We start from the raw sequence: 25775 nt of genomic DNA on the forward strand, positions 1-25775 counted from the left end.
CAGGGTACTCAAGGAGCTGGCGAGCATCATAGCCCAGCCTCTAGCGCGGATCTTTGAAAACTCTTGGCGCTCTGGTGTAGTGCCCGAAGACTGGAAGAAGGCCAATGTGGTTCCTATCTTCAAGAAAGGGAGGAAAGTGGATCCGGCTAACTATAGGCCCATCAGCCTGACTTCTATCCCGGGGAAGATCTTAGAAAAGTTTATTAAAGAGGCCATCCTTAATGGACTGGCCGACACCAACATCTTAAGGGATAGCCAGCACGGGTTTGTTGCAGGTAGGTCTTGCTTGACCAATCTCATTTCCTTCTATGACCAGGTGACCTATCACCTGGACAAGGGAGAAGAGATTGATGTCATAAATCTAGACTTCAAAAAAGCCTTCGATCTGGTATCCCATGATCACCTCTTGGTGAAACTGGCCAGTTGTCGCCTTGGGTCCACCACGATCCACTGGCTGGAAAATTGGCTCCAGGGTCGGACCCAGAGGGTAGTAATTGATGGAAGTCACTCATTGTGGTGTCCTGTGACCAGTGGGGTCCCCCAAGGCTCTGTCCTTGGACCCATACTGTTCAACATCTTCATTAATGATGTGGACACTGGAGTCAGAAGCGGACTGGCCAAGTTCACCAATGACACCAAACTTTGGGGCAAAGCATCCGCACCAGAAGACAGGCGGATGATCCAGGCTGACCTGGACAGGCTCAGCAAGTGGGCGGATGAGAATCTGATGGTGTTCAACGCCGATAAATGCAAGGTTCTCCACCTTGGGAAGAAAAACCCGCAGCATCCTTGTAGGCTCGGCAGTGCTACGCTGGCTAGCACTATGGAAGAAAGAGACTTGGGGGTCATCATTGACCACAAGATGAACATGAGCCTGCAATGCGATGCTGCAGCTAGTAAAGTGACCAAAATGCTTGCTTGCATCCATAGATGCTTCTCAAGCAAATCCTGGGACGTCATTCTTCCCTTGTACTCGGCCTTGGTGAGGCCGCAGCTGGAGTACTGCGTCCAGTTTTGGGCTCCACAATTCAAAAAGGATGTGGAGAAGCTTGAGAGAGTCCAGAGAAGAGCCACGCGCATGATCAGAGGTCAGGGAAGCAGACCCTACGATGACAGGCTGAGAGCCCTGGGGCTCTTTAGCCTGGAAAAGCGCAGGCTCAGGGGTGATCTGATGGCCACCTACAAGTTTATCAGGGGTGACCACCAGTATCTGGGGGAACGTTTGTTCACCAGAGAGCCCCTAGGGATGACGACTAGGTTGAACGGTCATAAACTACTACAAGATCGTTTCAGGCTGGACATAAGGAAGAATTTCTTTACTGTCCGAGCCCCCAAGGTCTGGAACAGCCTGCCACTGGAGGTGGTTCAAGCGCCTACATTGAACACCTTCAAGAGCAAACTGGATGCTTATCTTGCTGGGATCCTATGACCCCAGCTGACTTCCTGCCCTTTGGGCAGGGGGCTGGACTCGATGATCTTCCGAGGTCCCTTCCAGCCCTAATGTCTATGAAATCTATGAAATATCATTATCTACCGCCAGTGTTCTAAACAGATGGCATGTAAAGCCAGTGATGCTAATGGGCACTTGTACACACCACAGGTTTTAATCCTCATTAAATTAAATAGGTTTATAAAATTTAAACTTGTTTATTTTGGAGTGTCACACCAGCGTTTGCCCAAAATTTTTTAACAAATTAAGCCTGGTACCACGCTTTTTGCCCTGTACAAAGGCCCAATGGTTTCATGTAAGCTTGTTAGCTTTTACAGTCTTGCTGCTTTGTTTCACCATACACTGCTATAGGAAACTGAAAATCACTTGCTTTGCTTTCTCTTTAGTGTGGTATCTAGCTGTGTTGCATCGGTTTTAATCCTGTTGTATCATATTGTTCTAATCCCTGTTGTTTCTTTCTACTTTAGACATTTCAATCACCTTATTCACTAGAACAGAGTAGACATGACTGCCCTGTATGATTGTGAGTTATGGGTAGGCTTACTTCACCCAGAAGTAGTGTGGTTTGTTTGTGATTACATCCTTTTTTTGCTCCCTAGTGGCTCATGAGTTACTGTATGGACCATCTTGGGAACTCCCCTTCTGCTTATCCATTCCTATCTGTTTCTTGTGTTATGTTGAGAAACCTACTTGAAATGGTATCATGGATATGCTGCTTAAACACCACAGCAATAGTAACTGATTAGACATGAATCAGAAAAAGATGGTGTGTGAACTTGAAATTGCATTTGCTAGTTATGATGGCTACATAATAATTTCTTGAAATGCACTGGCTCTCAACACAGTGAACCAAATTGATCCCATAATTGAAGCTTTGTGGCTGTACATATATACTGGGCGGTGGAATTTTAACTCTTATGTTTAGTATGACTAGGTGTGTCCTAATTTCTGAGATTCACCACAGTGATCAAGTTTCATGATGCACACAAACAACAAATTTTAATAAAAAAAGAATGACTAGGGACATAGGCATCTAAAAGGAGAACTCCAAACGTTTCTGTTTTAACTGCATTGTTGTGGAATTTGTTCTCTCCAGTTGCACTCTACCATAGTAACAGTGCAAACAACTTGTCATGGCATGGGCTAACCCCAAGTCATGGTGAATCATGTTGGAGTTCTGTTTCCACATCCATTCCCCTACAAGCCATTGTCAGCTAGTCTAAGTGGAAATAAAATAGGAAGAACTACCAACTTTGACTCCTAATTGTGCAGAACTCAGTTGCCCATCTGCTCAGCAACTGACTGCCCTGTACAACTGGTTGTCCATTGAATAGAGGATCTGATATGGTTTTGGTTCTCCACTTCAAAGCCCTCCATGAGCCTTGTTACTCTCTATGTTAATGAACTTCATACTCTGTGCCCAGGCAGCAGACTGTCCTCTACTTAATACAAATGGCTTAATACACGAAATAGTGAACTTTGTGCTTCCTAATGAAAAGCAGAATTGCAAAAGAGAGTTTCCCACACTGTTGCCACTCCTTGTCTCAAAAACCCAACTCCAATCAATATCTAGGAATGACCATTACTAAATACTTGGAATTCCACATGAAACTGAAAGCTTGCATGGCAGCATTCCTCGCACGCTCTTCGAGGCAGACAGAATTTCATTATGTTGGAGAAAGATAGCCAAAATGCAGTATCTCAGATACATTCCTCTTGAGCTCCCCTTGCAAGCCCCCAGTTGGTGTGGATATTAGGGGTGTGCAAAGCAGGCCCTATTGGATTCGGATTCAGCCTGAATCGGGGACAGTGATTTGATTCATTGATTTGGATCACTGTTCCTGATTCGATTTGGCTGAATCCAAATCTGAACATTTAGCGCTGATTCAGAGAATCAGCAATTTGGCCATAGACACAGCTTAAACTTTTTTTTCTACATACCTCGAGGTACCAGTGCAACTTGTGAAGACTTCAATAGTGGGGTGGATGGAGCATCCCACAGGAGTGCGGGGGGGGCCTCCACGTGTTTGGCAGCGAACCCAGAAATGGACCGGAACTACTTCCGGTCCACTTCCGGGTCTGCCCAGGAGTGCACTGGGGGCCCCCCAGCTTGGCAATCGGCTGTGAGGGGACTCCGGGTGCCCCCACCCAGATCCAGGAGGCACCAGTTGCCGACCTGGGGCAGGGCTCAGCGTGCTCTCCAGTGGACCCAGAAGTAGACTGGAAGTGCTTCTGGTCCACTTCTGGGTCTGCTGCTGAGCACACTGGGGGGCCCCCCATGCTCTTGTCGGACACTCCATGCACCCCAGCATCGCAGCATTCATGAGCTACCTGCTACCTAGAGGTACGTAGAAAAAACACTTAAAGCTGTGTCTACGTCAAAATCACTGGATCTTTCTGAATCTTCCTGAATTGATTTGGAGGGTTCCGATTTGATTCGGAGAGATTAAAGGGTCCTCTGATTCAATCTGGATTCAGAGATTTGGCCACCGAATTGGGCCGAATCTTTGCCAAATCGAATCGGGGACCGAAGCTTCATACAGCCCTAGTGGATATATTCACAAGATGTGGGGTGCTGTCCAGGCAGCTGCAGAAGAAGGTGAGACATTGATGTGCTGACAGAACTGCAAGCTGTCCTTGTACAACCTCAGTTTCATCAATCCTAGCTGGCTTACTCTGCTGCATGAGTGCCTGGAAAAGTTAAGTACTTACGAAGAGAACAACTGCTCATTTGGATAACGGGAGATTCTAGTAGCATGTGTTTGGGAGTGAAAGAGATTCTAGAGCAGGGGTAGGCAAAAGATGGGCTGGATTTGGCCCGCTGAGGGATTTTATGCAGCCCAGGGTAGATCCCTCAGTCTTGCCTGGCCCACAGGCACTTAGTGGGACTGGGGCAGCTGAATGGCAGCCCCGGTGGCAGTGGCTCCTTCTGGCTGCCACTGCCAGACCTAGCCCTGCTGCCTGGGCACTCCAGCTCATCTGCCCTGTACCCACTACTGGGAACAGGACCCATGCAGGCAGGGTGCTTGGTTGGGTGGCTGGGATGGGGCTCCGGGCTGACATCCGGGAGTGAGACAGGCAGGTGGGGCCAAGGAGACCCCGGGATCTTGGGGCAGTGACAGTGTGGGGCTGGGGCCCAGGGCAAAGCTGTGGTTTGCTGCCCAGATGCCCTTGTGAGGAGTGTGGGTTCTGCAGGCAGGGGCATGCCAGGAGCAGATTGCGGCTTTGCTCTGGCCAGGCTCCATACTGTCACCACCCCAAGATACTGGCCCCAGCCCCAGACAGTTTCCCACCTGTCTGCAGCCCCATCATGTCTGCCTGGCTGCGTGCCCTGCCTGCATGGCTCCTGGCTGGTCTCCAGGGTGACTCTGGGATCGTAGGGCAGTGACAGTGCAGGGCTGGGGTCAGGGCCTGGCAGAGGGCAAGACCTGGTTCTGTGGGCAGGGACATGCAGAGAGTTCATCATGGCTCTGCCCTGGCCCTGTGCTGCCACTGATCTGCGATCCCAGAGGCTTCATGGAGACCGTCTGGGAGCTGTGTGGGCAGGGTGCACGGCCAAGTGGACGGGGAGCTGTATGTGGGGCCGGGACTGGGATCTTGGGGCAGTGACAGCGCAGGGCCGGGGCAGGATCACGATCCACTCCCTGCACACCCTTGCCCATCACAGGGGCATGTGGGCAGTGGATTGGAGCTCTGCCCTGGTCTCCATGACACTGCTCCCTGCCCACCCATCGCCCCATCTCACAAAGGGTGTTTTGGTGAGCTGTTGCACTGAAGGGGAGGGGTTGCAGTGCTGACCTGGCCCATGACAGCTCAGCAAAGCTCCCTATGTGGCCTGTGGGCCCAAATAATTGTCCACCCCTGTTTTAGAGGCAACTGTGTGGTGATTGCTCTTTTAAGCACTGTTATCTGATCTTGGTCAGGTGTCTGTTTAGGAGCTGAGGCTCTCTAATTTCAGCTTGCTGTTGGTGCCCTTTTTATTTGTTGCTGGAACTTGACTTGGGTGAAATTTTTTAGCCCCCCCAAAATAAATTGACATCAAAACATTTTGCAAATTTATTTTGACTTTGCTCAGTTATTCGGGGGGGGGGGGGAAGCAAATAATATGAACCTTGAACAGAGATCAAATTTGTCAGCCTGACAGTGCCTCTTTCACACCTTAGGCACAAGATGTGGGGGAAGCATTCACTAACCAAGGGTAAATAAATGGTTTTAAGTACTTGACAAAATTCCAGCAAATAGATCACACAAAGATTTTCTTTTAAATAGCTGTGGAATGGGGTCACAAGCTATTTTCATTCATTGGAAAACTTAAATCCCCAGTTGCATCATTATGACATCAAAGTTCCATGATATATTATAACTGTCAATTATATCTTTTCACATAGAGGACTGCTACTGGGAGCTTTGAATTTCAATCTCTCTCTAGTTCCCTGTCACTTCATATCATAGGAACTTTTCTAAGAGCTAGTAATTATTGGTTTTCTCTAAACCAGAAGGGTAATACAGTTGCTGGTGCCTCCTTAATAGCAGTCTGATGGTTAGGTTGTCCCTGCAGCCCCTCTGCCCTCTTGACATGGTCAAAGAGAGAGCAGTTCTGCTAGATGGCTGACACATACTGATGGGTGGATATTGAATGACAGTCAGGCAAACCTGTACATGTTTACTAATAATGCTATCTTAATAACTCAAAAATATTCACCATGTTGCCATCTCCTTTGGAGCAGCTGTCTGTCCTGGTGCCAAGAACATGCCTGGCATGCTGTCAGCATCTCCAGGTACAGGAGTTACTGAGCATTATCTTTGTCATGAAAACTTCCAGCAACAAATATTCTATTCTTTGAAGACGTTATAAAAGAGATAAAGTATCATTATAGCCATTTTATGGGGAAATGGTGGCATAGAGTCATAGAGAAGTAAGCTGAAAGGGACCTCCAGAGGTCATCTAGTTCAATGGTTCTCAACCTTTACTACCTTACGTACCCCCTGCTGATCAACTCCTCAAAAGTGAAACCGAAAGTCCCACTGTGGCACTTCCGGTTTCGCTGCCACGAGCTGAGTCCCACTTTTTCCATGAAGGCCCAGGGCAAAGCAGCCTGTGCGGGGCCTCCCTCCCTGTCCACTGGCACACTGATGCTAGGGAGTGCAAGCCCCAGCACACTGGACATGGTGGGAGGGGCGGCAGCCAGAACTTCCAGCCTGAGCAGGCAAAGACCAAAATGCAGCACCTACGTAACCCCCTGCCCATGTCTCACGTACCCTCAGGGGTACACGTATGATGGGTTGAGAAAAAATGATCTAGTTCAACCCCCCCTGTCTGAGGCAGGATCCTCCCTATCCAAACCATCCCATATAACCATAATCTAAATTCTACAAAGGTTACCCTCCAACCCTGACACGGCATAGACCTAACACCCTAACCTGCCACAGGTAAAGCAGGGGAACCACAGCAGCTAATGTCCTGCTTCCATAAAATGGTGTCAGTATACACTCAAGAGGTCCCAGGTAGAGGGCCACATCCCCTGCTGCAGAAGAAGGCAAAAATCCCCAGAGTCTGTACCAATCTGACCATGGGGTAAAATTTCTTCCTGAGCCCAAACATGGTGATTGGTCTGACCCTGAGTGGAGGGGCAAGACCCTTTAGTCAGGAACCTCTGGCTTTACTCCTAGCAGGACAGTCAGTGCACCCCAGTTGAAGTCCTCAGCCTTAGCTTTAGCCAGCATGCCAATGCTTCTGGGGTAGCTTAAAAACCCTGACACACATAGCAGAAAAAGGTGGGGAGTGGGGGAGGCAGGAACAACCAGTAAAGCCCAGAAGCATGGGAAATACCCATGGTAAAATAGGCATAGCTATGTCTAGATTGTCCCCAACCAGTGGCTGTCCAATATCTTTGTGAACACCTCCAGCAATGGAGATCCCACAACTTCCCTAAATGGACTGTTTCACTATTCTCACAGTGAAGTTTTTTTCTGGATATCCAATCTAAATTTACTTTACAACTTCAGCCTGTTGGTCTGCATCCTTCTCTCTGCAGTAAGAGAGAAAAGGTATTTTCCCGCTTCTTTTTGGCAGCCCTTCAAGTATTTGAAAACTGTTCTCATATCCCCTAAGTGCCTTTCCTGCAAACTGAATATGCCTAACTCCTTCACTCTCTGATTGTAGGACTTGCCTTCCAAGTCCTTGATCATCTTTGCTTGCTTCTGGACCCTCTCTAACTTCTCCATGTCCTTTTTTAAATGTGGAGCCCAGAACTGCACACAGTACTCCAGATGAGGCCTAACCAGTGATGAGCAAACATGCACTATCACCTCCCTTGTCTTGCACCTAATGCTTCCTTTAATGTAGTCCAAAACCACATTTGCCTTTTGTGCAGGTTCATCAGACTGCAGACTCATATGGAGTCTATGATCTACCAAGACTCCCAGGTCCTTTTCCAAAGTGCTGCCATCCAGCCAGGTGTCCTCCATTTTACATTTGTGTTTTTGATCATTCCTCCCAAGGTGCAGCACCTTACACTTGCCCACCTTGAGCTTCATCCTGTTAGCTTTAGCCCAATTTACCAATCTGCTGAGATCCTTCTGGATTGCTCTCTCATTCTCTGTGTTCTCAAGCCTTCCTGGTCTCGTTTCATCCAGCAACTTGCTTAAGAAGCTTTCTATGCCAGCATCCAAATTGTTAATAAACACATTGAACAGCACTGCACCCAGGACAGACCCCTGTGGGGCCTTCTACAGCTAGCCAAAAGTCACAAACCATATCTCGTACCTCCCAAGAAAGTACCTTCATCTCCAGGGTATAATATGAATACGGAAATCTGTGCATTCTGATTGGCTGATGTTACCTTTCAGCCATGTATAGGGTTTCATACACAGTTTGCTCCTGAGAGCACTGCAAAATGATTATGTAAATCTGACTCTCAGAACCAGCCAGTGCAAGGTTGGGTTGCAAATGAGGAATATGTCAATAACTACCCAGCATTCCTGCTGTTGAGATTCAGTAAATCAAGCCACCGATTTAAGTTAAAAGGGTTCGCCCTCCCCCCCAAATAAAAAGTCAATTAACTGTTTTGACAGCTACTTCAGGCACAGTCCTAACTACTACAACAAATGCCAGTTACACAGTCTGCTTAACGATGGAACAAGCACAGCTCACCTACTATAATTTTGCAAGAATTGGTCAGATATTCTTAATAGGTCCAAGACCTGAGGAAACAGTAGACTTTTTCTGGGCAGCTCCAGCCCACATCCAGTGATCTTACCAGGGAACCCTTCTTTCTTACATTTTCATATCTCCTTACGTTTTTAATGACACCATCAGCTTTTACATCAATTACATTACATCACTATTGCAAAAAATGGTCAGAACTAGCCTGCAGACCCTCATTTTTAATTAGGACATTTTCCTTATCTTTCCAGGGTAGAGCCACTGAAGATGCCTACTCCATTTCCCATTTCTCTGTCTCTTCCAGGGTTGGTTCCCTAGAGCAGGACCCATCCAGCCCTCTAATTATGCCTCTTTGAATTGGTTCCATTTTTGTCATTACCCCCCTCCCAAATCCTGTGTTCTGCAATCACAGCTGCAATTATCCTCCCCATGAGCTGACTGAAACTGCTTGTTAAAGACAGAGCTGTGATGTTCTTTCAGCCAAAGACCTTGGGTGTTTTGCTACTGCAGCTCATCTTCCCCTATCTGCATTCTTTTAGCCTAAGGAACCATAACAAAGCGCACAGCACATCTTGTCCTTCTCATGGATACCTTGCTATCATTTGAGCCCCACTAACATTGCATGAAACCCTTTCTTTTCTTTTTATTTCTGCCTTATAAACTTTGCTAAAGCTTTATCGGGTAATATGTTGTTATTTAAGCCATATACAAACCACATTATGTTTCCTCTACATACCAGACTTGCATTTTACTTGTCCTGTCTAACTATGACTTCCTAATTATTTTAATTATATATTAAGAGTTCCTGTATCCACAGTCTGATTTGCTGAGATGATAGGAAATTTTCAGGTGAGAGGCTTTTCATAGATTTCATAGATTGTCCTAGACATTGGGGGCTGGAAGGGACCTTGTGAGATCATTGAGTCCTGCCCCCCTGCCATGGGCAGGAAGTCAACAGGGATCAAATAGCAAGATAACCATCCAAATGCCTTTTGAATGAGTGCAGAGTAGGTGCTTGCACCACCTCTGCGGGGAGTCTGTTCCAGACCCTGGACATTCGGACAGTAAAGAAGTTTTTCCTTATGTCCAGTCTAAATCGGCCTTCCAGGAGTTTGTGGCTGTTAGACTTTGTTATCCCTTGGGGGGCCCTGGTGAACAATGGTTCTCCCAGATCCTGATGCACACCCCTTATATACTTATAAGCTGCCACCAAGTCACCCCTGAGCCTTCTTTTCTCCAGGCTGAAGAGTCCCATGTCCCTCAACCTCTCCTCATAAGGCTTGCTCTCTTGGCCTTTGATCATATGGGTGGCTCTCCTTTGGACTTTCTCAAGCTTATCTATGTCCCTCTGGAGGTGGGGGACCAAAACTGGCCTCACTAAGGCCAAGTAAAGCAGGAGGATGATGTCCCTGGCTTTGTTCAAGATGCATTGGTGAATGCTTGCCAGAGTTTGATTTGCTCTGCTGGCCATGGCATCGCATTGGTGGCTTATGTTCATCTTGTGGTCAATCAAGACCCCCAAGTTTCTTTCGGTTGTGGTGCTAGTGAGCGAAGCACTGTCGAGCCTATAAGTATGATGCTGGGTTTTTTTCTCCCAAGGTGGAGCACCCTGCACTTCTCTACATTGAATGTCATCAGGTTTTGGTCTGCCCATCTTGCAAGCATGTCCAAGTCAGCCTGGATCCCCAGCCTGTCTTCCATTGTGGCCACCTTCTCCCAGAGTTTAGTGCTGTCTGAAAACTTTGCCAGTCTGTGTCTGATGCCTGAATCCAGGTCATTAATGAAGATGTTGAAGAGTACTGGCCCGAGTACTGAGCCCTGAGGGACTCCACTGGTCACTTTGCACCACATTGACTTGCTCCCATCAACTAGTCTTCTTTGGGTCCGACCCCAGAGCCAGTTCCCCAGCCATTGGACCATGAGATGGTCGAGGTTGCAGTTCCCCAGCTTAACCATGAGGAGATCATGGGAGACCAAATCAAAGGCTTTCTTGAAATCCAGGTATATGACATCAACCTCATCTCCCTTGTCTAGGCAATGTGTCACCTGGTCATAGAAGGAGACGAGGTTGGTCAGGCAAGATCTTCCAGTAACAAAGTCATGTTGGCTGGCATTCAGGGGGTTGCCTTCTATTAGCCTGTTGCTGATGGATCTTTTGATTTTCTCCAAGATCTTTTCAGGATGGACGTCAGACTGATAGGCCTGTAATTCCCTGGATCTTCCTTTCTTCCTCTCTTGAAGATTGGAGCCATGTTGTTTTTTTTTCCAGTCTTCTGGTACCTTACCCAAGCACCATGAATTTTCAAATATCTTCGCCATAGGGTGTGCTATGATGTCCGCCAGTTCCTTCAAGACTCTTGGGTGCATTCCGTTCGGGCTCGCGGACTTATGGATGTCGAGCCTCTCGAGGTGTTCCCTCACTTGATCTACATCAGTTGTGGGCCCATCTCCCACTCTCTGGATGTTTTGTGTCCTGTCTGACAGTGTGTGACCCCCTTGGGTGGGTGGAAAACTGATGCAAAGTAATCATTTAGGAAATTGGCCTTTTTTGAACATTAGATGTCAGCTGCCTCATTTGATCTCACAGGGGTCCAATGTTGCCTTTGCTCTTTCTCCCACTTCCCACATATCTGAAGAAGGACTTTTTGTTATCCTTGATTCCAGTGGTTAGCCTGAGTTTGGTTTCAGCCTTGGCTTTTCTGAACTGCTCTCTACAGGAGTGGGCTAGTGTTGAGTGAAGATTCTCATTTTCCATCTGGTGTAGGCTTTCCTTTTAAGTTTCAGGAGGTCAAAAAATTCCCTGTTTAGCCAAGGGGGCTTCCCTGCCCACTGACTGCATTTTCTATGGGATGGACTTCCCTTGCTCTTCTAGGATTGCATTCCTAACAAATAACCATTCCTTGTGGATTCCCCTTTCTAAGGAGCCATGGTTACTTAGTGCCTGACTGACCAGTCTCCTGAGTTTGTGAAAGTCAGCCTTCCCAAAGTTGAGGATTTCTGTTTTACTGAGGGATTTGCCCATCCTTCGTTGGATAGAGAAAGTGATCAGTTCATGGTCACTGTCAACAAGCTTCTCCTTGATCCTCAGATCGCTCACCAGATCATCCCCTTTGGCCAGAACCAGATCCAGCAGTGCCTCTCCCCTAGTCGGCTCATAGACCTCTTCCGTTAGGTAAAGGTCATCAATGCAAGTGAGAAAGCTATGCAACTGGTCAGATTTGGCAGTGTGCTCTTCCCACAAGATGTCGGGGAGGTTGAAGTCCCCCATGACAATCGTGTATCGGGAGCATGTGGCCTTAGCCAGTTCCCTACTGAATTTATGATCCAGTTCTTCTTGGTTGGGAGGTCTATAATAGACTCCTACAATGATATCCCCTTCCCCATGCTCTCCCCATATTTTAACCCAGAGGTTTGCAAGACTCCCTTCTTGATTAGTGAACTCGGTTTGAAGGGAAGTGTAGTGCTTCTTGACATAACGCTACACCCCCACCCCTCTTCCCAACATGGTCTCTCCTGTACAAGGTACAGCCTTCTATACCTACAGACTAGTCATAGGTGGAGTCCCACCAGTAGGCCTGTGCGACTAGAGAACTATTTGATTCGTATTCAGATTTGACTGATTCAGATGCCAGAGATTTGATTCGGAGATCTGAATAATTTTTTCTGATTCAATTTGACCAAATTGCTTCGGAAGATTCGGAGCTGATTTGGAGCCGATTTGGTGATTCAGCCATACAGTATAATGGGGAATCAATGAAATAGCTATAACTTTGTCTTTTGGATGATTCAGATGAAACTTGCAGGGATGGTAGCCTCTACTCAGAGCATGACATGTGCCAAGATACAAGGTGATAGGTGTAGGGGTTTCTGGGAAATTGCATCTCAAAGTCCTGAAAGCAAAACTCATGACATAGGTGACACTGTGTGTGTGTGTGTGTGTGTGTGTGTGTGTGTGTGTGTGTGTTAAGGCACTGGGGTGGGGGCGTGAAAACTGCAGGGATGGTAGCCCCTGCAGAGGCCACAAAGCCTGCCAGCTGTCAAGGAGATAGGCGCAGAGGGGTTCTGGGGCCTGGCACCCCTAGCTGCTGACAAGCAAAACTTGTGACATGGGTACTTATGCAACTGACTGTCTCTGTCTTGGGGCAGAAGCAGTTCCGGGCTCTGTATTGATTCTTTCCTCTCCTTAGTCTGTGGTTTAGTAGGTGTTAATCCTTGCTCATTAACTACTGTGTATTGAGCTGGTCCCAGAGTGAATCATGATTGATTGAATAACATAGTAGCTAGTGAAGATAATGAATTAATGAGCAAGGATTAACACCTTTTACTGTCAGAGCAATATCCAGAAGTTAGTAGTTTCTGTCTCAGTCTTTGTATCCATCATCATCACCATGGCACCCATATTCTGCTTTGCTTTATACAATGTAATTACTCTTTTCACTAAGTTTTAATGCACAGCTGGAGAAGGGATAGGGAGAGGGAAGGATGACTCATTCAGCATATGCATATTTTCTTTGTATTAATCATGGAGCACTAATTACTACATGCAATACACCCATTTTCTAGAGCTAAATATTTCTGTTGTCAGAATCTTTTAAAAGACAAGTGATTAGACAATAAGTATAAAAGTCTATTTGTATTTATTTTACAGTCAAATCCCCTTTAATTTATTAGCTAAAAGGTATTATAAACTGCAATATAAAGAACGGGGAAATGCATGCATTAGAATAGACTGCTAAGCAACATTGGATGATTTATGAAATTAAACTTTGCCATTATCAGAATAGTTTTTAATAATCAGACCACAATACTTTTTCGAATTGTAGAGTAATTATTGACAAAGTATATCTGAAACTGTTTACCTGATTGTGATTATTCACAACGTATTCCTCAAACAATGTGGTTACCTGATGTACTTGAGCTGCTGTAGCTGTATTTTGATCTTGTGGATGGCCACTGTACCACAACCTATCATTTTGATGATGACTTCTGCATGCAGTACTTCAGTGTAATATTCTGTATTGGGTGTGTAATGTAGAGCATGCATAACAAGTGGAAAAAAACACTTTCTATAGAAATTGGTTTCATAAGGAGTAGAGATTTGTTTGTGGAACTGTTCTCTTTCATACAGTACTATACTCCTTGCAAATGTCTAATATTTCATAACTCTTGAAATATGCATGTCTTTCAGGCTAAACAGGTACTATCCTTTACAATGTTAAGAGCTATTCTGGATATTCAGTGATGTGCTAAAATATCACAGAAAATACAAAATAGAAATAAGATGGGGTGCATCAATACATTGGTCCATATCAGATTGGCACTGGTATAAGGAAAATTGACAGTATTAGCAATCTGCTTTCTTTGGCTGATGTGTCCAATAACGTAGCTGATAAGTGGCCCCATGCATGCAGGCAGCCAGGACTGTAGCTTGGCAGTGTGGAGAGCAGCTGGATCTGGCTGGCAAGTCTGTTGTGAGGGAAGGGACATGGGGGTGATAGATCGAGGCCCACGCAGTGAGGGAGGGATTAGGGCTGGAGCAGGGGCAGGCACTGCACAGCTGAGGCAGAGTGAGGGACAGAGCTGCGAGCAGCTCATCCAGGGGGCAGCTCCCACCACTACATGCACCCTGGGAGGGCATGGTGGGGTATGGGCCTCCGGATCTGTGTGCAGGGTGAGGGCAGGCTGCTGCTGGGGCCAGGGCTGGAGGCTGTGCTGGGCTTTTCCTGGTAGGGGGTTTGGGCCAGGCTGCACTTGGGTTGGTTGGCAGTGGCACTGGGAGGGGGCCTACAGCAAATCTTGGGGTTGCTGCAGCCCCCCACCCCTTCACCTGCCAGGAAGAGCCTGGCTCCAGCCTGCAGTGGCAGCCCGCCCCCGCTCCGCATGCTGATCCAGGGACACCTACCCACCATGCCCTCCTGGGGTAGATGTAGCAGCAGGAGCTCCCCACCCCCGGCACCACTCAGAAGAGCCGCTCATGGCTCTATCCTGTGCCCTGCTGGCTGGGTAGCGCCTGCCCTAGCCCCACTCCCTCTCTCACTATGGGGGCCTCAATCTGCCCCCCCACCCCTTCCCCCACAACAGACTTACCAGCTGGATGCTGCTCTCCATGCTGCCAGGCTGCATATCGGCAATTGGATCCGTATCAGCCGATTATGGCCCAAAAAATCTCTGTTGCCTCCTCCTCCAGCCTCCAGCCCCACCCCCCCACTCCCTACTTACCAGCTCTGAGTCCGGCTCCAGCTCCCTGCTGCAGCGGGTGGGGAGTGCCTGAATCACCGAACCTCTCCAAATCTTTTCCGAAGATTCAGAGAGCTTCGAATCAATTCAGACCTTTTTATTGGCCCCCCCCATTTGATTCAGATTTGGAGATTTGGCCACTGAATTGGGCCGAATCTCCTCTGAATTGAATCACCACCTGAATCTTCACACAGCCCTAATATTAGGCTTAGAGTCTGGTCACTGATACTTCACACCAGGATAATTTGTCCTTACCACCTAAACAAAGAGCAGACACATGCCATCTAGTTTTACACTGGTGCAAGTTATTATATAGGGTGTAGAGTTAGCATAGGAAATATTATGGGTAACAATATCCTTGTGTAAGTTTGCCCAAGGCAAATAAGGTATTACTAGCTTCTCTGCCACATAGGGTACGTACAGACATTTGGGGAGGTTCGATTGCATTGAAAATGACACCCACTCTAACTTGGCTCACCCAGGTGCGGACCTTATGTTTAGATCTCTAGTTAGGTGGATCTAAGTGTGAACTGTACAGAAGTTTAGGACAGTTAGATTGATCTAAAAATGGCTGACCTGATCTAAGTTAAGTGTACCTACAAGGTAGTCTAACTTAGATTGGTCCTGGCGAGACTGATCTAACTGAACTTCTGTACAGTTTCTAGAGCAAACCCAGGGCTGGGAAAGCCCAGCTGCAGGCCCCAGGGGCTTCACTTTCTATACCTGCCCCCCTAGCACTGGGCTATTTTTAGCCCTTGGCCTCTTGTCCCACCTTTAGACAGAAAACCTCTCCTGGCTTATGGAACCCCCTGCAGCACCCCCTGCCCCCATTGCAGGCAGCACCCCATGCCCCGGAGCCCACCAAACCCCATCATGCAAGTCAACACTGGGAGCTAGGAAGTACATTGGGGTGGGGAAAGGGGAAAGTGAGATGGGGGTGGTGGTTTGGGGAGCTAAAAAATCTCATTCCCTGGGGATGGGAGGAGGACCCCCATTCCCCCATGGACCCTGTGAGCCCCCCTGATTCTGACAACCCCATGTGGACCTTGCTTGCCCCCTGGTTCCCCTGATTTCCCCCCTCCGCAGAGTATGTTTGTCCCTCCCTTCAATCCTCCCAACCCCTCCTCTGCCTTCCCCATCCCAACTTACCTTAGATTGGGTGGCCATTTTTTACTCTATCTAACCTCCCCAGATATCTGTACCTACCCACAGTGGTGCAGCAGCTCGCTGCGGAAAGATGATTGTCAGTCCATTCTGGAGACTGGTATGGCTTATACTGGTGTATAAAACCAGTGTAAGTCACACCAGGGTTAAAATATGAGCCCAGGCCATTAGACTGAAATGGTGCTCTAGGGGAACAGGAAAACTACTGAAGAAATTGAATGAGACCACATCATTAATTGCTGAATATCTTTGTAGTGCTTCACTGACTCATCCATAGCACTCAATAAACACCTCTGCTTTAACCTTTCCAGAAAATTCCATCTCTTTCTACCCATTCGGACCAGAAGGTATTTACACTAGGGGCGCAGACAGAAGTTACATTTGTCATGTGATCAGCTCCCTTAAAGTGCTCTACAGTTGTGCTGCGACACACATGCATGGCTTCAGAGTGCTTTAAAAGTGGCTGATTGTGCAACAAATTAACCTTCATCAAATGAGGAATCGGATGAAGGTGCTCCACTTCGGAGCACCTTAGAGAACTTTTGTTCCCTAGGATCAATCCCTTGCCAATTGGGGCTGGGCTGATGTAGCCCAGCCCCACCCCAGGGCTGTCTGCTGGAAGGGAGGGGGCTAGGGGAGGGGGAGCGAGCTGAGGGCTGGGGTTTGCCCAGCCTGAGCTTGAAGGGGGCAGGTGGATTGGAGCCCCCCACCTTGTGACCCCCCAAAGTCCCTCTCCAACTCAGGCCGGGGAAACCCCAGGCCACAGCTTGCTCCCCCTCCCTTCTTCCAAACAGCACTGGAGCTGGGAGGGTAGCAGGGCAGGTCTAGGGGAGAGAAGCTGCAGGCAGGCTTCTTGGGCTTGATTTGGCTTTAAAGCACAGCTTGATTTTATTTATTTATTTATTTTCCACCCCCACCCCACCCCTCCCCACCCAACAGGCAAACACCTGTTGGTTTGGGGGGCACTCTAACTCATGGTGCATTACATAAAGCGCCATGAGTTAGAGTGGGGGGTGGGGGTGGGAAAGGGCTGTGCATGTGGGTCTGCACCTTAAAAGTATGCACCAGCTGCATACAAGCTGGATTCATCTGGCTGCAGTTTGGTGCCATCTTGTGGCCAAACAGCATATTCAGACTAATCCCACTGGTGCTTCCATATAGAAGTGCCTTTTTCTTATAGAAGAGAAAAGGAGGCCTCCATTTCATAGAATCATAGAAAATTAGGGTTGGAAGGGACCTTAGGAGATCATCTAGTTCAACCCCCTGCTCAAAGCAGGACCATCCCCAATTATATCATCCTACCCAAAGCTCTGTCTACCCAGGTCTTAAAAACCTAAGGATGGAGATTCCACAACCTCTCTGGGTAACCATTTGTAATCAGTTATTCACTTCTGCCACTGCAGTGCATCTCTGCAGCCGAATGTAGTGATATCCAGATAGCTCCTGAGGTTCTGCATGAAGTCATATTGGATCAGATTTAAAAGATATTTGGACACTATCTTTGACTTAGATGCCTAATTTACCAACACAATCTGGGCCTTTGGTCCTGATTCGAATTGGTTCCCTTAGTGCCTAAACCAGGCACAGGCAGAGTTTAGTGGCCTAATTTCCAAAAAGTGATTCAAACTGGCTGTGAGCCAGCAGAGCCAACTGCATTTGGCACTTGACATCATCTGTGTCTCCACTGTGGACTGTAGAGTTTCTTAAGCATCTCAGGCTCTTGCACATACTCAAGAGCAATGTAAGTGGAGCCGCTAAGTGTGATGGCCTGGATGAACACTATTTCTGAGGAATTCATTCCATTTAGGCTTGCTTGTGTGGAACATCTGTGCGTCTCATAATTGGTGTCAGCCTTACGGCTCTCGCCAGCTGTCAGTATTACTGCTTTCAGAACTCCTGAGATTATGCGGGTCTGCTGTAAACTATCTAAAATGAAATTAAAATTAGGGAAAGGATTACTGAACCTCTGCAATATAGTGCTCAGACTTATATCCTGCAAATGACACCTCTAGTAACATGGACAGGAAAGTGATTCTAATTTTCTGGGTAACTGTAGGCTGGGAAGCTGCTATAGATCAATACGCTCAAATAGCTTCCATAACACTGCATTTAGTACCTAGGATGCTTCTGTGTTTCCCAGGTACTTAAGTTGTTAACATACGTAAGAGTAAAAAAAACACTTTAAAACAACTGGCCATTATAGAATCAGTCCACATTCATCTATAGTCTTTTTACAACTCCTTGAAGGACTAGTTTGACAGAGAAATAAAAGCTTAGTTCACCTGTATTGACCACTTGGTAGCAATTCTGCCTAACAAGGTAACCTTTGCTGAGGGAATCCAAGAAAACTGGTATGGGAACTGTTTGAATGGAAAACTCACTTTGCTTCACAGCGTAGTTCATGTTCTCCAAGTCCCACTTTCTGCAAGTAGCAAAAGGGGTATGTCAGCATGTGTTGATCAAGCCCTTAAAGTAAGACTGTTGTTTTGGTGGACAGCTTAACCTTGTACTTTCATTTTGATGTGCAGGGGAACAGCTTGCTGTGTTCCGTGCTCTGGATGGACGAGCATATGTGGTAGATGCCTATTGCCCACACCTTGGGGCTAACCTTGCTGTTGGGGGCCACGTTGTAGGGAACTGCATTGAATGCCCATTTCATGGATGGCAGTTTCGAGGTGAAGATGGAAAGTGCATTACAATCCCATATGCTGAAAAAGGTGACTCCCTAACTCTGCAGTAAGAATTTGTGGAAATAACAGTATCCTGATGGAGAACACATTTTCCTATGGAAATGGAACCATTGCCCTGTCTGTCAGGGCTGTGTGAAGTGGGCCCTATTTGATTTGGGTTCGGATTTGGCACGAATCAGGGACAGTGATTTGATTAGTTGATTCAGATCACTGTCCCTGATTGAATTCAGCCAAATCTGAATCTGAAGATTCAATGCTGATTCAGAAAATCAGCGATTCGGACATAGACACAGCTTTTAAGTGTTTTTTCTAGATAACTCAAGGTACCAGTCTTCCACGTGCTCAGCGGCAAACCCAGAAGTAGACCTGAAGTACTTCCAGTACACTTCCGGGTCCCCCAGGGACTGTGCTGTGCCCCCCCCCCCCCCTTGGTGATTGGCCCCCAGACCCAGTAGGCAACAGTTGCTGAGCCAGGGGGTGTGGCCCCCCCCCCCCCAATGTGCTCTCCAGTGGACCCAGAAGTGGACTAGAAGTGCTTCTGGTCCACTTCTGGGTCTGCTGCCGTGTGCATTGGGGAGCCCCCTGTACTTCTGTGGGACACTGCATGCACCCCAGAATTGCAGCTTTTGTGAGCCACCTGCTATTTAGAGGTATGTAGAAAAAAACACTTAAAGCTGTGTCTACGTCCAAATCTTCAAATCTCTCCGAATCGATTTTGGAGGGTTCCAATTTGATTTGGGAAGATTAAAAGGTCCTCTGATTTGATTCTGATTTGGAGATTTGGCCACTGAACTGGGCTGAAACTCCACTGAATCGAATCGGGGACCGAAGATTCGCACAGCCCTACTGTCTGTCCCTTTGCATTATTGACTTGACTTAAACATTTTCCTTTTTCTCTTATCACCAGGTTGATTTCTAGAGATTTTTCCTTAGATGACCATCTATTAGGGTGGATAAAAATCAACAATTGAAAAAAATAATAATTTTTTTGTATGTAATCATTTTTTTTTGTTAAGATACTTTTTAAAAAAAGCAAAAAACCTATATAAAGATAGTTTAAATTTAAGATATGTTAAAGCTCAAAGATATCATAGAATAGATTAATCTAATTATAATTATTTTAATTATATACTATTTGAGACAGGATATTCATGTACCCTTTTAAGAAAAGTTTTATATATAGGTCACAGCAGGCCATGGACTATATTAGTGGACCAATCTTATGGGGTTCCCAGAGACTTCTCTATAGATTAGTAAAGATTAAAGAAAACCACTCTTCCCAATGGGACTCAATGATCTGTCTACAAGATCCCATTAAGCATTTCTGTGATGCTTAGTTTCATTTCTTGAACTGTGGATTTGTGTCTTCAGAGATAACATCCTTATGAACAGCAGTATATGGAGATGAAAAAGAACAGACCTGATTACCTACCAATCAGCCCTATCATCTCTCTGCATGTTTGTATACACGGAATCAAGCCCTTACTTCTCTCTAAAAGTGCAACGTTTTAAGAAGTTAAATGAATAGAGGATTGTTGGGGGTGGAGTAGATCTGAGCAAGGAAGAGGAGTCTGGAGATAAATGCAAGAAGGGAGGGGAAGTAGAAACAAAACAAACATTTTTAAGCAGAATGTTCCAGAAGTCTTAAGGGATAAGTTTCTGAGTAGAGCCTCTCCACTGATTTGAGATCTAGTGAGGGAATGGTATGGTAGAAGGAAAAGCCTATCATTGCAGCAGTTTTGCCAGGCTGTAAAAGAGAGAAGAAATCAAAGATGAGAAGAAATCTAGAAGAAAGTGAAGAAAGCCCCAAGCTAACAACAAATGGCTGCAGCGCTCATTTGATGTCCTCCTAATACAGTGTGGCAAAAATATCCCCTAAATATCTATGATTATTCTAGTGAATTGAAGATAGTTCACCTCCCACTGACTTGACAAATATCTGCTTCAATTAGCTTTGGTAAATAAAATAACAAAATCATAATTTAGTTTGCTGATGTACTGCAAAATTAATCTGAAAAATTATCAAAATAAATCACTGCTTGAAAATGTATAGTGTTTACCTTCGAAAAATGAAACCTACATTTACCTTTGAGTTGTGAATAATATGTATTAAGGTTTTGGCAAACAAAGAATGTACTTTTTGTACAAAACAATGATTAATTTGTGGCTTCCCAACCAAATCCACCCTGCCATCTATAACTTTATTCTGAGGCCTCTGGCAGAGATTAACCAGGTAATTGTGTTAAGGAGTTACCTAGCCACATGTTAATGCAGTTAATGGCACAGTAAAACAAGTAATAAGCCACAGAGTTATTACACAAAATATTTAATGATTTTTTTTACACAAAATATGTATAATCTTGTGGCTGGTTTGCATTGCACCTTAAATGGCATGTGTAGCCAGGCATCAGCAGATTGGAGCTCCCAGCCTCAAGAGCAGGACACACATGGCAGTCTGGTGGTTGCACCAGACGACAAAGCTAACCTCTTTAACAAATTCTTTGCCTCCATTTTTCTGAGCACAGACCAGGACATCCCCCACACCGGGATTCTGGATGGACTCAGGAGAGGTACCGCCAGGCCTAGGGTCAGAATGGACCTAGTTAGGGAACTTCTGGTGGGGCTGGACGTGTTTAAATCAGCAGGTCCAGATGATCTCCACCCCAGGGTGCTGAGGGAATTGGCAGGGGTCATTGTGGGACCCCTAGCACGGCTTTACGAGCATTTGTGGTGCTCTGGCCAGGTGCCAGAGGACTGGAAAAGGGCCAATGTGGTCTCCATTTTCAAAAAAGGGAGGAAGAAGGACCCAGGAAACCATAGGTTTGTTAGTCTTACCTCGGTCCTGGGGACACTCTTTGAGAGAATTATCCAGGATCACATCTGCAAGGGGCCAGCAGGGGAGATTATGCTTAGGGGCAACCAGCATGGGTTCATTAGAGGCAGGTCCTGTCAGACCAACCCAGTGGCCTTCTACGACCAGGTCACAAAATCCTTAGATGCAGGTGTCGCGGTGGACATAGTCTTTCTGGACTTTAGGAAGGACTTTGACACTGTCTCTTACCCTATTCTCATTAAAAAATTAAGCGACTGTGGTGTTGATGCCTACACAGTCAGATGGGTTGCAAATTGGCTAAAGGGCCACACCCAGAGAGTGGTGGTGGATGGGTCATTTTCGACCTGGAGGGATGTGGATGGTGGGATCACCCAGGGCTTAGTCCTTGGGCCTGCACTGTTCAACATCTTCATCAGCGACTTGGACGAGGGGGTGAAAAGCACCTTGTTCAAATTCACGGATGACACTAAGATGTGGGGAGAGGTGGGCATGATAGAAGGAAGGGACAGGCTACAACTAGATCTGGACAGGTTACCGGGGTGGGCAGATGAGAATAGGATGGGATTCAACACTGACAAGTGCAAGGTGCTGCACCTAGGGAGGAAGAACCAGCAGCAGACCTACAGGCTGGGGAACTCCCTTCTCGTCAGCACAGAGGTAGAAAAGAACCTTGGAGTCATTATTGATTCCAAAGTGAACATGGGCTGCCAACGTGAGGACGTGGTCAGAAAGGCTAACTGCACCTTGTCATGCATCCACAGATGCATCACGAGCAGGTCCAAGGAGGTGATCCTCTACCTCTATGCGTCATTGGTCAGGCCGCAGTTGGAGTACTGCATCCAGTTCTGGGCACTGCTCTTCAGGACGGATGTGGACAGCATTGAGAGGGTCCAGAGGAAGGCCACTTGCATGGGCAGGGGGCAGCAGGGCAGGCCCTACAAAGAGAGGCTATGGGACCTGAACCTGTTCAGTCTCTAGAAGAGAAGGCTGAGAGGGGATCTAGTGGCCGTGAGACATCAGGAAGCCCTCACAGGCAGGGTAGCTAGGATCTGGAACCAACTTCCAAGGGAAGTGGTGCTCACTCCTACCCTGGGGGTCTTCAAAAGGAGGCTAGACAGACACCTAGCCAGGGTCGTTTGACCCCAGCATTCTTTCCTGCCCAGGGCAGGGGGTCGGACTTGATGATCTGCTCAGGTGCCTTCCGACCCTACCTACTGTGAAACTATGGAGCACATGGGAGCTCCTGCCAGCTGAGTCAAGGCACAGCTGGAGTCAAGGGCTCTGCTATGCCCTGGAGTCTGGGAGCAGCAGTTGATTTGGGCTGCTTGCCTCTGCAGTGAATTGGACTCCAGGATTCTGGTGTGCCTCCAAGGCTGGGAGTGGCCGGCAGCTGACTGGCTTCCTTTGCTGATGCAGTGAGAGCCTAGGGGTCATGATCCTGGGCTCCCCCTGCACCAGCAACATGGCATAGTGGGGATCTGATCCCTGATCCCACAATTGCTCCTCCTGCTGAGCACATATAGCCTAGCTGGAAGCATGATCTTTGGGATCGTGCATCAGATCTCAGGGTGCCTTTAACTGAATATCTGCCAGGGGCCTGACAATAAATGTCCTTGTCACGTTTTAGAGCAGAGTTTTGTAACTCATCTGTTAGCAGATACTATAGAATTAATTCCATACTTTAGATATAAATCACTCACTGCATTAGGGACCATGAAAACAGGATATATCTGAGTGACTAATTCAATTTCAACCAACAATATTAGGTTTGTCCCTTTAAAAGACTTATGCAGTACTCCATAGTGATGGTCCTTAAATTGTAAGTATAATTTAATGGTACTAAAAGTATAAGTATTAAAAAGAAAGGGATGTAAATAAAATTATTCCATTTAAATTAAACTGATTTTAAATGATAAATCTATTTTTTAAAATCCATCCCTGGTCTGGTTTTGACTATGACTTAAGTGATAGAATGAGAGAAAAAACCCATCCCATCAAGGAAAGCTGTGCAGCATCAATATCCTCTATTAGGGCATGGTTTCTACCACTGTAGCTCAGGACTGGAAGAGCTAGGATACAAGTGTCAGAGCTGAAACTTCTGATCTGAGTTAACATCTTTCTCTCCTCTATAGTGCCAGACTTTGCAAAGATTAAGACATGGCCTTCATGTGAAATAAATGGAATGCTCTTTGTCTGGTATCACTGCGATGGTGTTGATCCAATGTGGGATGTCCCAGAGCAGAAGGAGATCACCTCAAAAGAGTGGGTGTATCATGGCCAAACAGAGCATTTTGTCAATGTACACATTCAGGTAGGAGACTTCTGTTGTGTCTGGTCAATGGCTGTTGGCATTGCTGGCTTGGATGCTTTGAAATCATACCTCTTGAATGCAGATGAGGACACTGACTCTGCAAATTCTTAGAACAGGTGTTCTAATGTACGGCTTTTGAACTTTGCCTTTTAAGCTTTGATTCTGACATGGTTAAACCAGGGAGGACCTAGTAGAACATTAAGCAAAAATGTTTGAGACTACATCAAGTAACCTTCAAAGAACCTACTTTTGTGATTCTATCATTAAGTGCAGAGGCTTGGTAAAGTGTAAAACAGGAATTAAGCCAGTATATATTCACTGGGCATGTCTACATGTGTAAATGCTCCGGGAGTGGGTTTATAGCAGGGGCGGGCAATTATTTCAGGAAGAAGGTTGCTTACTGAGTTTTGACCAGCCATTGAGGGCTGCATGACAGGCAGCCAGGGGCAGATGAATATGAATTTTCTCAATTTTTTTAGGGGTCCTGTGGGCCAAATAGAATGATCTGGCAAGCCGTATATGGCCCACAGGCCACATTTTGCTACCCCCGCTTTACAGAGTAATTTACTGATGTCTGCTCCTTCCTCTACCTGCCTTGCATCATCGCCCTGCAGCAGCCAGGGGGAGCTCTAGTCTCCCCTTGGGTGCTAGCTCAGGGGCTGGCAGGGAGCAAGGGTTCAGGGGACAGCTGTCTTTTGGCAGGGCCTGGAGGATTGCTCCCTGCCCCAAGAGCTGCCTGCTGCTGGGGGGGGGGCTCCACCACTGGAGCCCAGGTGGGGACAATGTTCCCCTGCCCCAGCAGCAGGGAGCTCCCAACTTGTGCAGCAGGGGCTGGGAGATTCATATCTCCAAGCCCCAACTCCTTGATTGTGGAGTGTGGGCTAGGAGAGGATTATTCCCAGCCCCAGCTCTGCAATTGCAGAGGGGCAGGGGGACATTGTCCCTACCCAGGCTCTAGTGGCAGAGCCCATCCTGGCAGCAGGCAGCTCTCAGGGGCAGGGAGCAGTCCTGTCCCCCTCCACGCACACACTGCCCGGCTGCACGTGTAGATGGTGATGCTTACTACGCAGAAATTTGCTCTCATCTTGAGTAAAGCATCTCGTGTAGATGTGCCCACAATGTGTTCTCCCCATGGAGAATATACAGTGTATGTGCCCCAAACACACAGCATGTGCTCTTTAAATGTAGAACAGATATTCTGTGAATCTGTTAATCTAATTTGACTTAAAACTGACTTGATTATAACTGTTTTGTTGGAAAAATGTAGGGCTGGATGCAGGGTGGTACACTGGAGTCTAAATTCCACTTAAGTTACCAAAAGAGATCTGGAAATCTCTGCTGTGTGTTACAGACTTCACTAGATGCCTAAAATTAAGTATCTTACACTCTGGACTGTAATAATCCCTAGATACCTAAACTTTAGTGCAGACCTGATAATACTGCAGCAATCCTGAGTTCAGTACAATAGGTAACAGTCCTTATTTTTCTCAGAAACATGGCCAGGGCCCATCTTTGACATAACAGTCTTGGGGCTAGAACACCATACATTTTACATTAGATAGTCTTTGGATAACCATAGACTTAATAATGGTCTAAAAATGCTTAGGTTTAAGATAATTGCAATATCTCTGTAGGTTACCTCAGTGACTAGTAGGTCAGCCACCTTAATTCCACCTTCAGGTAGTCTTTCTGGGAATCACTGATTATTGCTGCTGATTAGCTAAGATCTAGACACACAACTAAGCCATGCTCAGAAACTTCCATCCTGTATTCTCTTATTTGTCTCATTTACCTAGGCCTTGTTTCTAGATTGTGAGTCTTTGGCCCCTGGAAGACATTCATATAATGATGCAATTGGGATCTGTGCAATTTTATGTCCTACCCCAAAAATCATGCATCTTGGTAGGATGTGTGATTTTTGGGAT

At 46.6% G+C, this 25775-nt stretch overlaps 1 protein-coding gene across 2 annotated transcripts in view; it reads left to right on the top strand.

Moving 5' to 3' along the window:
- LOC102565749 (cholesterol 7-desaturase nvd) overlaps nucleotides 1–25775 on the top strand; it is a 53262-nt gene that overhangs the window by 15843 nt on the left and 11644 nt on the right. For both annotated transcript variants that reach the window (XM_059715443.1, XM_019500942.2), the window contains 2 exons: nucleotides 18545–18733; nucleotides 23672–23850. In XM_059715443.1, the coding sequence (XP_059571426.1) occupies nucleotides 18545–18733; nucleotides 23672–23850 (368 nt within the window). The remainder of the gene's footprint in view (nucleotides 1–18544; nucleotides 18734–23671; nucleotides 23851–25775) is intronic.

Source organism: Alligator mississippiensis, chromosome 12 (assembly GCF_030867095.1).
Source record: "Alligator mississippiensis isolate rAllMis1 chromosome 12, rAllMis1, whole genome shotgun sequence".
NCBI lineage: Eukaryota > Metazoa > Chordata > Crocodylia > Alligatoridae > Alligator > Alligator mississippiensis.